Raw genomic sequence first — 13,167 nt, forward strand, 5'->3', positions numbered from 1 at the left:
TGCGGGAAGCCCTGGCCCTTTAAATCACCGGCAGAGCCCCGCTGCCGCAGCCCCGGAATAGGGGCGGCAGGGCTCCAGCTGTGATTTAAAGGGCCCGGGGCTCCCCGCAGCAGCCGGAGCCCTGGACCCTTTAAAGTGCTGCCGGAGCCCCGCTGCTACTGCGCTATACACGAACCCGTGTTATATTGGGTCGCGTTATAGTGGGGTAGAGGTGTACCTCTAATTTTACTCCTTTCAAGTTCCTTCACAGTGCAGGAATCCTTCTCAGATTTCTTTGATGTGTCTGGCTAGTTATCATACCGGATGACTCCCGCCCACTAAGGGGTGTTCACCAGGGTCTGGTCCCACAATCATGCAGAACTATATTTAGTGCTATGCCTAAATTGTTTCCGTTCCTGTTTGCCCATTCAACTTTTTCATCTTATAATTTCCTATAAGCATCCCTACCTCACAGGTTGTCTATCCACACTGCTGGGTTTTAAGGATTATGCTTTCATGACGATTGTCTTGACTCGAGGTGTTATCCTGAAGCTGGTTTCATCTGCTTTGAAAGCTACAGGGCGTGTGTAATGCTAGAATTCATTCTTAACATTAATTCTGCTAAGTCAGGTATGAAACATGGAGAGATTAACAGATCCATTAAACTTGCCTATAGGAAAAATTTCCTCCTAATCCCTGACAGTTAGTGGTTGCTTTATGCCATGAAACATCAAGATTTTTATTATTTATGCATTTTTTATCTCACTAATGTAACTGGATGTTCTCATTATACATATAATTGTCAAATTTGTTTTGAATCCTGTTAATCTCTTGTCCTCAATGACAAATAGTGACAATAAAGTCTATAGGTTAATTGTGCATTGTGTCACAGAATATCCTTTTATCCATTTTTAATTTGTTTCTTTCCAGTTTCATTGGCTCATTCTTAGTAAATGCAGGTGATATAAATTCCTTTTTCCAAATCTCATACAATATATTCCTGAAATGGGACTTTCAGATGGTTTGTAACGGAAGCCTGAACATTTAAAATATTCTAATGAGCTCTTCAGAACCTTGAAATCTCATGGATTCTTATATAATTGTTTAACGTTACTAAGGTAGTCTGTCTTTAAATAATATTTTCCCCTTCACATAGCTATAGGCATTAATACTTGGGTAAATTAGCCAATAGAGTATACAGTAATGCACAAGGTCTGACTGCTTTATATGTTTACGTATTGTAATAGAATTATGGTTTATCTGAGATTTATTATATAAATGTGTAATCTGAGGCACAGACGGTGACTAAACACAATTTTGTTTGTTTTTATATTGCTGCCTAGCACTGTTTTAATGAACTCAGAATTATACTGTAGCACCTCTCTTTGCTGTTTTGAAAAATCTGTAGTACAAACCACTCAAGCTATAGAAAATAAATTTATGACATTCCTTGCAACCAGATTTTAATTTTCTTCTACAGTTTGTCATTCTGTACTCTGCATCCATATTTTAATGTAAATTTAGCAATGAGTAGATTCCCAACATACATATTTTTTCTTTTTATTTTTGTGTGTATTCTAACATATTTTCTCATTCCATTTCCTCTTCTTTGTAATGTAGTGATCCTTGTAATTTCTCACACCCGACACAGTCCCACAGGCCTTATGCTTGCAAAACTTTCCATTGAAGTCAGCAGGATTGTGGCCATTGGTTGCAACTATGGTGTTACACTGGCATTTTTAATTAACATTTCCAAGTCTAATACAAATCTTTATGCATGTTATTTTAATTCCTCAAGACTAAACTTATTTTTATTATCATTACTAATTGTTTCCAGCATGACCAAAATAAGGTAGGTGCTTTCCAAACATAAAAGGAAGCACCATCCCTGTTCCAAAGAGTTCAGCGGAAACAAACAGCCTCCAGGGGAGGGATAGCTCAGTGGTTTGAGCGTTGGCCTGCTAAACTCAGGGTTGTGAGTTCAGTCCTTGAGGGGGCCATTTAGGGAACTGGGATAAAAATCTGTTTGGGAATTTGGTCCTGCTTTGAGCAGGGGGTTGGACTAGATGATCTCCTGAGGTCCCTTCTACCCCTGATCTTCTATGAATGAACAAGTAAGCTGATTGGCCACATGCTGGTCATAAAAGTTTTCATGGCGAAATGTTAGAGAGAGAGAGAGGTTGAAGAAGTCAATATGGGAGATGAGGAAAGTTTTAGCTATCTGGACAGTCAGAAAATATTTTGTAGGAAGCTTATTTTGGATCTTGTTAATCAATATTAACTAAGTTTCAGTAACAAATATCAACCTATTGAATCATTATCACACTTTAGAATGTTTAAGAAGTAAAAATAAATTCTTGTTTAATTGTATTAGCTTTAATTTCATTGGTTGTTTTAATGAGTGAATGTGAAATGTCTTTCAATGTATAAAATCAAACTAAAAAATGAAGCTTTATTCAAAATTAAGAGCCAAAAACTTGAATCCAAGACAACATAAAAATAAACATTTCAGAAGTATTTGAGTGCAAATATATTTTAGGGCAGAAAAACATTTTTAAAAGACTGATTTGCTGATGCTCCATCAAAAATGAGGGGTGAAATCCTAGCGATATTGAAATCAGGGAGAATTTTTCTAGTGACCTCATTGGAGCCAGGATTTCATCAGAGTTATCTGAATCTACTTGAAGTCAACAAAGAGGGTTCTGTAGTTGTAAAAGTGTTGTTAAATTAGGGGGGACAAACTCATTATGTGCTGTGACAAAGTCAGGCTGGACTGCTGTAAGAGAGTGGTGGAAAGCAGTATATGAGCCCTAGAATGGTAAAGGTCTTTCCCCCTTGAGCTGAAAAGAGGTTACTTCAGGTCAACTAGGGACACCTGAGTCCAATTAAGGGCTATCTTTTTTTAAAAAAAAATCTTTTCTGGTGAGAGAGAGGGAAATGAAATAAGGTACCTCAGGGAGAAAAGGTTTCTCCTGGCTGGAAGGCTGCTTTCCTCCCTATAAGGGAAGTAACCAAGGTACCTGCCTGTTTGGAGAAGGGCTGGCATCCTAGAGCTAGCATAACAAGGCAGCACCCCAGAGAAGGGGCCAGGGAGAGAGATTCCCTCTTTGTGTTATGAATTTTTTTGTTTGTTTGGCTGAAGAGTACTGCTTGTGTCAACACTGAGGCCCAGCTTGTAAAATATTGAAACATAAAACCTGAGTGAGGAATAAAAGCTCTCTGAACTGGGACTGGTTTACTCCAGAGAGGGGAGTGCTGAGCACGGCGAGGCAAAGGAAGTGCTCTTTCCCCAGTGCTTTCAAGGTCAGGAAAAGAGCTGCATGAACAAACCTAGTCCAAATTTTGATTTAGCATTATATGTGAAGTGTAAAAAGATGACACTAATATTTTTGCTGTATCAAAATGTAATGAAACATACCATTTCATTTGTGTGTGTGAGTTCAGCATAACTTTTGTCTCTGCTGTGAAGCAGCAGAACTGTTGAAAGGTGCTCTGCAAGAGCTAATTGTACACAGTGTAACTGAGCAATCCTGTTACATACTGTCCTTCAAACTACTCAGAAAAGTTGTCTGGCTCAGAGAGCCCCAGTTCTCCTCTTCATAAAGGAAGTGTGTGGGTGGAGTGGTGGGGATGAATTGGGAGAAGTGGATTGCCTCAGTGAGGCAGAGGGGAAGGCTTGAGCTATCGTAAAAATCTGTTTAGTTTCTTCAAGAGTTGGTCCTCAATAAGCTAATGATATTTTTCACTTCATCCTCCTAAGGAATGTTAAAGGTCTTGAGTCTTTTGGGGAGCAGAGCACACACTTGGAGCTTGCATATTGGTGGCAGAGGTGCGTTAGCAATTAGCGGAGCCTTTTTCGGGGTTGGATGTCTCATGTTCTTGCCTCATTGGGATGATGGTACATCCCAATACGAAGTAGTCCAATATCTTGGTGGAGTGTGTGTAGTAATTGGGAAGGGGGTTCTCAGGGGGATGGGCATAATAGAGATGAGTGAACAGATGTCTTTACTATGGGATGTGTGGAGCACACAGAGGAGGTGTCAGAGTAGCAGCCGTGGTACCTCTGTGGGAGACAGGCCTCTCCCCGGATCCTGCTGCCTCCAAAGGGATAGGTCAGCAGTGTCCTTAGAACAGCTCCTAGTTATGCATACCACCTCTTGGGGATATTATTCTATAGTTTTCTAGACTTGTTTAGTTTGTGGGCATGCGGAAAAGCCTGTTTTACTCTGGGGAAGTTTTCAGGTCAGTTTTTGGCACTCAGAATATTTCTTCAGCACTAAATAAAAGTCTAAGGATTTTTCTTATGATATGTTTGTAGAAGGTGTGTCTTTCGTTAAGCAGAACAATTTACACTGGATTATGCAAATGTTAACTACCTATAGAGAATTAACAGATGGATTTAGTGGAGCTTCTAACTTAGTATCTGTGTCATCAAAACCCAATTATAAAATCACTCCTGAATGATAGTTTTTGAGGAATGAGTTCTTCCTATCGCTGATGAGGTGTTACATTGTGTATGTTTGGTTAAATCAATAAAGAATGTAAAACCAAGATGAACAATTCATGTGTATCTGAAATATATTCCAGTTTATGTGCTGCAGTAAATTATAGATTGAATTTTGCATGCTGTCATTGTTCAGCTCAAAGTCAGCTGAGATTGCAGTTCTGTTGTTGTTTGTGTACATATAAATATTTCTAGCAAACATTTAGAGAAAGTACAATAGTAGCAGTGGTTATTTAAAATGACTGAATATGGTAGTGAAGTAAAATACCACTATTCCTGAATAGGGATGTTTTGGATGATTCGACATCAGTTTCACATAGGAGGCCCAGGAGAGGGCTTTGGTGTTCATCATTGGCTTTAATACATGATAATTGTGTAAGATTATCAACATTTAGTTAGTCTTCTGAGCAGAGCTGTAGTGCTTCTGTAGGGAGTTCTAACTCTGTCCCAGTTCATTTAAGCAGGTATATTTAAGGGCTTCCAAAACATGCAGGGGTAGATTGTAAGCCGCTGTAAATTGTCATAGCTCCATTCTAATCAATGATCTGCTCTTGGCAGCATCTACAGTTCAAGCATTTTTTAGAACACCAATTTGGTCTTAGTGCTCTAGAATCACTATATTGTAAAATTCCTTAAGGGACTGGTAGATATGTTAGGCCTTCTGTTACCGTATATTCTTTCCTGGTGAAGGAAACAGTAATAAGCCTTGATAAACTAGCTTCCCTAAGGGATGTACTTAACTGCCTCTTAATGGAATAATATTTGTCACTAATATTCAACAGTCTTCAGCTGACCTACAGTTAATGTTAGTTCAACAGGAGATGCTCCTTAATGTGCAGGAACACTTCACATTTATTTAAGGCAGGCAGAGATGCTGGTGGTGCAGCAAAGTCTATGATTCATTAGTATTTGTGCTCTTGGACTGCCATCATGTGAAGGATGTCTGTGCCAGAACCAGTTTTATTTTAGATGTGAATAATCCTGTAACATCTGGAACTTCCATATTAGGACTGACAGAGTTAAAATTAGGTTGTCCAAACTCTTAGAAACTCTGGTTCCTTCAGGCTACCCATGAAGTCAAATGGCTTCTCTTGCAAAGGTGGAATCCTGTTTGTCTCCAAAGGCTGAGTACTGGTATAATAATTTAGCTGAAATGACAGCTTTTGACTCCTTTATAAACAATGGAAAGAACTTCAGAAGTTTCAGGACTCTGGATAGATTTTGAAATCACTGGAAGCTGCAGGTGCTCAGCCCCTTTGAAAACCAGGGCAGCGGTCTTTATTTCTCTTACATACAAGCTAATCATTACCTTTATAAACATTCTTTAAAATTAATAAATATTTAATTTAAAAAGAGAAATTATAGTTACTTGCAACATTTTGACCTCAGTACCTTCAGAAAAGACCACTTGCCTATACCTTTTACCTTTAGCTTCATTTATAATTGCTGTATTTTTGCATCTGTGTTTGTGGATTCCAGACATCTGCCTTAGAACCTGGTGTATTTGTGAAATTATTTGTGTTGCAAGAAAAATGTTGCTTTTGTTCATAAATGTTTGTAGGAGGCCAGAAAAGATGACAGAGGGAAAGAAAGAAGGAAATCTAACATCACCTACTTGAAACCATCTCACCCCTCTAAAGCCCATTGACAGAAGTTTTTTCCGTTGACTTCATAGAAGCCAACTTTGAGTCATGGTGTATGTTACTTTAAGCACAGTTGATTTTGCTTTTTAAATGGTGGAAAAATAAAGACCTATCTGTGATCATCACTGTATTAAAAGGTGGGGGGGGGGGAACCTGCCTATGCCTACTGTCTAACTAGAGCTGAAAAGGCACTTAACAGCCAAAAAGATTTAATATAGTGGGAGAACTTTAATAGCTAGTTAAATAAATCAGTGTCTTATCTGAGCCTTGACAAGTTTCTGATTTAACGAGCTGAACACACTTTCAGCTGTTACTAGTCTATGAGTTTTAAGATTTAACAAAACCATACTTGATTTGGCAAGCTAAGATTTTTTACTTATTTTTATGATTACTATACAAACAGTCTATTATATTTCCCCCGGCTAAAAGGATGGTCATCTCAGTTGATCCCACAGTAATTTTTTGCTTGGATTGTCTAGGAAAGCGAAATCAAGGAATGTTAAATTTCTTAGTCAGCTGTCCAGTGAAGTAGGCTAAACTGAAACAAAGCTACTAAGAGTGAAGTAATATGTCATTGGTTAGGCTAAAACTTACATTTTGTTTCTTTTTACTCATCATTTTTAAGATGAATGTAATCGGTTGTCAAGGCAGAATTACTGGGTGATAAATATGTGCTGTTAAAGGCAGGCATAGCAGTTACAATGAAATATCACCAAATACAAATGCAATTATGAAGGAAAATAATTTTGAGTCATGATATTGATTTGAGCCAGATTAGAAAAAGAGCACTGCTGTTACATTCTCTGTAGACCCAGACTTGACATGGAATCTGGAGTATTGAATTACTGCAGCTTTATTAGTTGAGGAATCTGATGCTAATCCTCTTGAAGCCAATGGCAAAACTCCTTAACGTTAATGTGAGAAGGAGCACACCTACTCTCTTTTTGCAAAGGCATAATCATTTCAGCCCTTGTCGTAAATTACAGCAATCTCAGGACTACTCTAGTTTATGTTAGTTTTTAACTACCCCCCATTACAGTGAAATGTGGTCTGGCTGTGCTCTCTCCCTTCTTTTAGTGTACCCCTACAGCAGGGGAAAAGATGATGTAAGGCAAAGCTGCCTTTGTCTGCTTTGCACCAGCCAAGGATTCCCACACACCAGGGGAATCTTCAGCTGTCATAAGCAGCCCTTTGTGCTGCCAGAGCAGGGCAGTTGTGTCCCAGTGACTGGTTATAATTGGGTTTAAAATTTGCTAGCTCTTATTCTCTATTTCAAATGGGTGACTGTTCTCAAGGCTTGCTTTCATTGTCCAAAAATATTGCATTATAATAAAATAAAAATATTTAAATATATCTTTTTGTTAATGAATCAAAAGATTCTGAAGAGTATTTTGTTTAATATCTGTGACATTTGGAATGCATGTGATGAGAACCATGGAATGCACTGCATAAGAACTTTGTATTCCATACATTCAGTGTTGAAATTAGTATTTTAAGAATCCTGAATATTTCTGTTCTATTAATGGATATGCACTAGAGTCTTCTAGTAGCCAAATTATTGCCTCTATCTTTCCACTAAGTTAGCCAAAGATTATAGTGGATAAAGAGCTCATTCCTACATCCTTCTAAAGTCACTGGTAGTTCTGCCACTGACTTCCCAGGGAACAATATCAGCCCCTAATTTTCTATCTGATGTTTCAAGATATTGTGTTCAAGTCTTCTTCAAGCTGTACATCAATTTTTATTGATTTCTTATTTTATTTCTGTCAAATCAATTAGAAATGCATTGTTCTAGATCCTTAGAGGGGTCCAGGGAGCCAGTTGCACCCCAGATCTTGGGGCTGTTTTTACCCCATCTGTGTGAAGCTTCTTTAGCTGGTAACTGATTCCGAGGAACCATCTGTCAGCTGGAGAGCTACTTTGATGCATCTGTAATCTTACTGACAACACACCTGTAACCATTTATGTCAGAGTTTTCAGGGGCTTTATGTAGGAACCAGCTGTATGCTTGCCAAGAATTCCTCCAAATGGAGGGAATACCTAGCGAGGCTTAGTAGGATTCAAAAAAGGCATAGACTTTTCTATGGATAGTGAGAACTTCCACAGTTACATTGGTAAGGTGGTTTGTTTGTTTGTTTGAAAGGATATAGAGCTTCATGGTACAAGCCAACTGTGAATTGTTGTCTATTAGAAAGAAATTCCACTAAGGGCAATTTATTCCATAATTGTCTACTGCAGGATTTCTTGCTGCTTCCTCAGAAGTAGGAACTATTGACCAGTGTCAGAGACAGGACACTGAACTAAACAGGCCACTGGTGTGATCCAGTATAGCAACTTCTACAGTATGTTTCTATTTAATTTTTTTTTTTAAGAAATAGCCAAGCCATATCACATTAGAAATGTGATAAGTGTTTGAGTGATAAAGTTAAACAAAGCACAATTATGTCTAATGTGGCCCTCAGTTCCATTTCAGAGCTCCCACCTCTGACTCATAGATCCTTAGAAGGGTCCAAATTTGCCCTCATTTTATCTAGTTTAACTTGGTCATTTTTAAAGCTAAGTGTTTTGTAATGTGGCCACTTATTTTTGTAGGTAAAAAGTTTATAGAGTATGTCTGCACACTTCTTCTTCTTACTTGCCATTCTTATATAAGAACAATCTGAGTCGGACACAGTTTTACTGCACGTGCTTTCTGAAATGACCCAGCTTTTAGCTGTAATGATAAAATACAAAATACAAAATCTGCTATACAAAACTGTGTTAAGGCAATTTTATCTAACCATTGTCTTTTGTATTGCTACAGTTTTATTAAACTTTTGATATGATAGCATCTAAACTGCTCACTGGTGCCTGCACTGTCATGTAGTAGAGATTTCAGACATGGAAGGAATGGATAGCAGTTGGATTATGGAGTCTTTAACATTTAGGTTGCCATTCAAAATCCAGCCCAGGTTGATACTGAGCAAATGCTATTGCCAGCTGATGGCTGTTCAGTAACCTTTCTGCAGTGAGTTGGTGATCTTGGTAAGTTAGTTCCAGCTGCTAGTAGGCAGGTGTCCTCACCACAATAATCACCAATCCAATTGGCTCCCTCAGTGGTGGGTTCTGTCTGTTGTCTCTCTGCTGAGCCTATCTACCCTCTCACTCTTAGAAGTGTTCTCTATGACAGATTTGAGGTATGTTGGTAGAACGCTGTGGGAAGGTTTGAACTGCCACTATCCACATTGTACTTGTTCTGTGGATAAATAGGGGCTTTATAGCTGTGGGTCTGGCATAACTAAAAATGCCTTTAAAACAAGTCTGAAAGGTAAAAAATAGATATTTCAAACTGAACTGATTTAATGTCTCATCTATCCTTTTGCAGTTGTTGTTGTCATTCTCGTAGAGCTTGTAATGCAACATTGCAATTTCTAGTATGCAGAAAATGCTCTTTGCCTCTTCCATTTTTAATATAGCTGGATTCACTTTGTAGTTGATCATATGTACAGTGCATGCAACATCTTAAATATAGACATGGGGCCTGTACCTGCTCCCACTGAAGTCAGAAAAATTTCTACTGACTTTCATGGTGCAGGACCAAGCCCTTAGAACCTGATCCAATAAATAAAGACATACAGGTCATGATTCAGCAAAGTACTTAAGTATGTGCTTAATTTTAAGAACATAAATAGTCTCATTAAAATCAGTAGGAGTTAAGCACATATTTAAACCTAGATTACTAACCTCAGGGGTTCAAAAACATGACTCAGGCCACAAAAGTCATGAAGCTGGCTTAAAAATCACAAGATTATAAAATTTAATGTATTTTGGGTTTTCTTTGTTTTGCCTTTTTTAAACTACTATCAATCTTGCTTAGTTGTTCAAGATTTAGTTATACAAGCATAAAAGAGGCAGCACATACTGTATTAAACCCCCAATAATTATATTTTAAACAGCTTTACTTTCAGATGAGATCAAGACAGAACTACATGTATCCCATGTTGCTTTTTGTTTCCCATCTTTTCTTCGCTTCAAATCCCCAGGCAAGCTTCTTTTTCTTTCGAGCTTCTTGGGAAGCCTCCGTATCTTGCTTGGCTTTTACAAAGTTGCGACAAGCAACAGCTTTAGCAATTTTCACGCCGAGCTCACGAGTGGCTAATCTATTACTCAGTTCCTCTGCTCTCTCAATATCCCCTTCAGTCACAGACTTGTCTATGCTGACTTCAAGACCAGACTTTTGGGCAGCCTTGTTGCTCACAAGAGATTCAAACCTATCATTAATTCCAAAGTATTGTGAGAGTTCCTTCCATTGACCTTCATTTGAAGACTGTTGACTTTCAATCACTTCTTTTATGCTCTTTTTCAGTTTTTCTTTTCTGTAACGTTTTCTCTTTTTCCCCCTGTTTCCCTGATTTGTTTGGACTTTCATTTCCAAGTTTTTCTTCTGCAGCTCCTGAAATTTATTCCACATTTTTAAAGAAACTCCAGAAGGGCATTCTTAACATTCATTTTGTCCATCTGCCACTGCTATAGGAATGGATTTACTTTCAATGATACTCTCAGGTCTATTTGTCTGAAAATCAGAAACCTGAACTCCTTTGACATCCTCATCTCCTTTATCTTCCTTGGAGCAAGATATAGGGCCATCCGCTGGGTCTCCATCATCAGAACTCAAGTCAACATCATTTTCATTCACACCAGGAGGCAACAGCCCACTCCACATCTTTCAGTCTAAAATCCGCCGTGTTTTTGAGCATTAGGGGTCACATTTCCAGACTTGTTTTCTGCAGTCATTAGGGCTGGAAACGGTTCTTTATTTTATGAAAGCTGTTATCTCATTGCATGAGGAGTTTTTAACCACATTGCTTGAGGGGCTTTAATGAAAACACCAAATATCATGAGACTCATGGTAAAATCACAAGAATTGGCAGCACTATTAAGCATGTTGCTAAATCAAAGGCTTAAATAACCAGAGTGGGAAATCCCAGAGATCAGTCAGCTTGTTGCTGCGAGCTAACAAGATAAAAACGTTTGAACAGGTCCTTGAAGTGGTGTCTACTAAATATAGATGCAGACAGCTTTAATGAATATTTCATCTAAAAGACCTTACTAATTAAGATACACCTCTCAAGTGAAACCTGGAAAATTACCATTGATAATTGTGCTGTTAAAAATGTGCATCCTTGCATCTCTGAAATAGCTGTGTAGTAAAGGTGTGCACTCTGTGAAGGAGAGAGCTTTTGATGCATTCCCTGTGCAATCCTAGCCCATCTCTGCAAGCATCGGAGACTCTTAAGGAGGCAACACTAAGGAAATTGCTTTTGTGGTAGGAGACAGTATACTCCTGCATTTCACGGAGCATAGCTCCACAAGTGGACCTTGTGCCCGGTGAGGACGGTGGCTCGGGGTACACCATGGGGAGGGCAACACCAGCATACAACAGCCTAAATCATTCATGTAGAGCAGCCTGGCAGCTGTGGGGTTACCCTGAAGCAGAGGGTGTCTGTGTTGCTCTGTGCCTGGGAGACAAGATGTCCACTTGCCATAATCACCACAAGCTTCGCTGTGAGCATTCATTTCATTCAGACAGTGTGTTGGCAACAAGTTTTGATCCTAAAGCAGGTCCCACTGGATTCACAGCTGCTTGGGTCCAAATGTAATATAAGGGCCAAATGTATTGTTTAACCTTTCTCTGAGACTGTTCTCTTTGCGGGGGATGGAGGGGAGGAATAGTTGTATTGTTCTAGAGTATTTTAACAAAAAGACACATCCCCAAAAATCAAAGTATAGTAAGTACTGGATTTTAACAAAAAGGAATATTTACTTTTTTAACATGAACCTTTCATGGTCAAATAGGAATGCAATGCAGGACAGCCGACTTACAGCTATTGAATGCAGTGAAGTAGAATGAAGGTGCCAAGCTGCTTCAGTTTAATTCAGTGTCCATATGTCAGTTTAATAATGAACCTCTGCTTATAAGGCAATCCTCAGACCAGCCGCTGGGGAGATGAACAGGGTGCCCTGCCCTCAGCCCACCCATGCCTCCACCACCACCTGCAGAGACCCGCTGCTACGTCCGTATAGGCAGCAGATTGTGCTGGTTCCACTGCACCTGTGGAGGTGGAGAATTTGCCCCCTAATGAAGTGATTCTATGGGGGGTGGGGTTCTTCAGCCAAAGGCTTCCACCACTTTAGATGATAATAAAAGTATATTGACTAAATAGCACAGATAAATACCTCTGCTGTTGTACCAGCTGATTTTTGTTGTTGTGTCTGAGTTTTATATAACAACTGCTTATCTCCAGAAACAAAACACAAAAAATACATAAATAAAAATAGCATTACATCTTTGAGAAGGAACAGCTGAGACACCAGCTAGTGAAAGCTCCCCCTCAAAGCACAGAAATTTAGTAGAAGTATTTATGATAGAGTAATTATGTTTCTATCTTTTAGGTACCACGATCAACAGGATGTTACTAGCAACTTCCTTGGAGCTATGTGGTTGATTTCAATAACTTTCCTTTCCATTGGATATGGTGACATGGTACCTAATACATACTGTGGGAAAGGAGTCTGTTTACTTACTGGAATAATGGTAAGCGTCACTGATTTTCTTCACTAACTTTCTCGTGTATTCAGTTAAGTCTAGCATAAGATTGTTAGCTTTAACACAGCACTTCTTGGTGGTGATATAAAATGCTTATCAGTAGTTTTGTACAGTACATGGGTTACTTTGGGCCACTCCCAAATCTTTCATTCTGACAGTAACTGAGAGCATTCGCCTTCTATAGGTAAATGCAGAGCTTTATCATAAAACACGGAGAAATCGAATCTAACATGCTGTTATCTGAGAATCAGAGTCTCAATAAAGCCTGTTTCTAAAGGTTACGATATAGCGACAACACTTATGGATCTTGCTTTGTGTTTGGGCATATGTAAGTAGATCAGTAATAATAGCAAAACTATAATGTCTATACCTGTCTCTTAAAATTTTAAAGTTATTTAAATATATAGAAAAGCTACTGTAGCTAGTCTCCCATAGCATGTTTTACTGTGCATGAA

General features: G+C 38.7%; 2 protein-coding genes across 11 annotated transcripts in view; one reads left to right on the forward strand and one right to left on the reverse strand.

The window, feature by feature from the left end:
• The window catches only part of KCNN2 (potassium calcium-activated channel subfamily N member 2), a 99,422-nt gene that overhangs the window by 58,064 nt on the left and 28,191 nt on the right, over positions 1 to 13,167 (forward strand). For 7 of the 10 annotated variants that reach the window (XM_008169985.4, XM_005281596.4, XM_065550327.1 and 4 more), the window contains one exon: positions 12,559 to 12,700. In XM_008169985.4, the coding sequence (XP_008168207.3) occupies positions 12,559 to 12,700 (142 nt within the window). Of the gene's footprint in view, positions 1 to 3,257; positions 3,283 to 8,089; positions 8,241 to 9,187; positions 9,303 to 12,558; positions 12,701 to 13,167 lie in introns of those variants that run through there. The other 3 variants (XM_065550333.1, XM_065550330.1, XM_065550328.1) reach the window with 3 other exon arrangements.
• On the reverse strand, positions 9,944 to 10,850 carry LOC101947715 (protein FAM204A-like). The gene is given in 1 exon segment (XM_042840467.2): positions 9,944 to 10,850. A coding segment is annotated over 1 exon segment (738 nt). The 5' UTR covers positions 10,829 to 10,850; the 3' UTR covers positions 9,944 to 10,090.

This window comes from Chrysemys picta, chromosome 6, assembly GCF_011386835.1.
Source record: "Chrysemys picta bellii isolate R12L10 chromosome 6, ASM1138683v2, whole genome shotgun sequence".
Lineage (NCBI taxonomy): Eukaryota > Metazoa > Chordata > Testudines > Emydidae > Chrysemys > Chrysemys picta.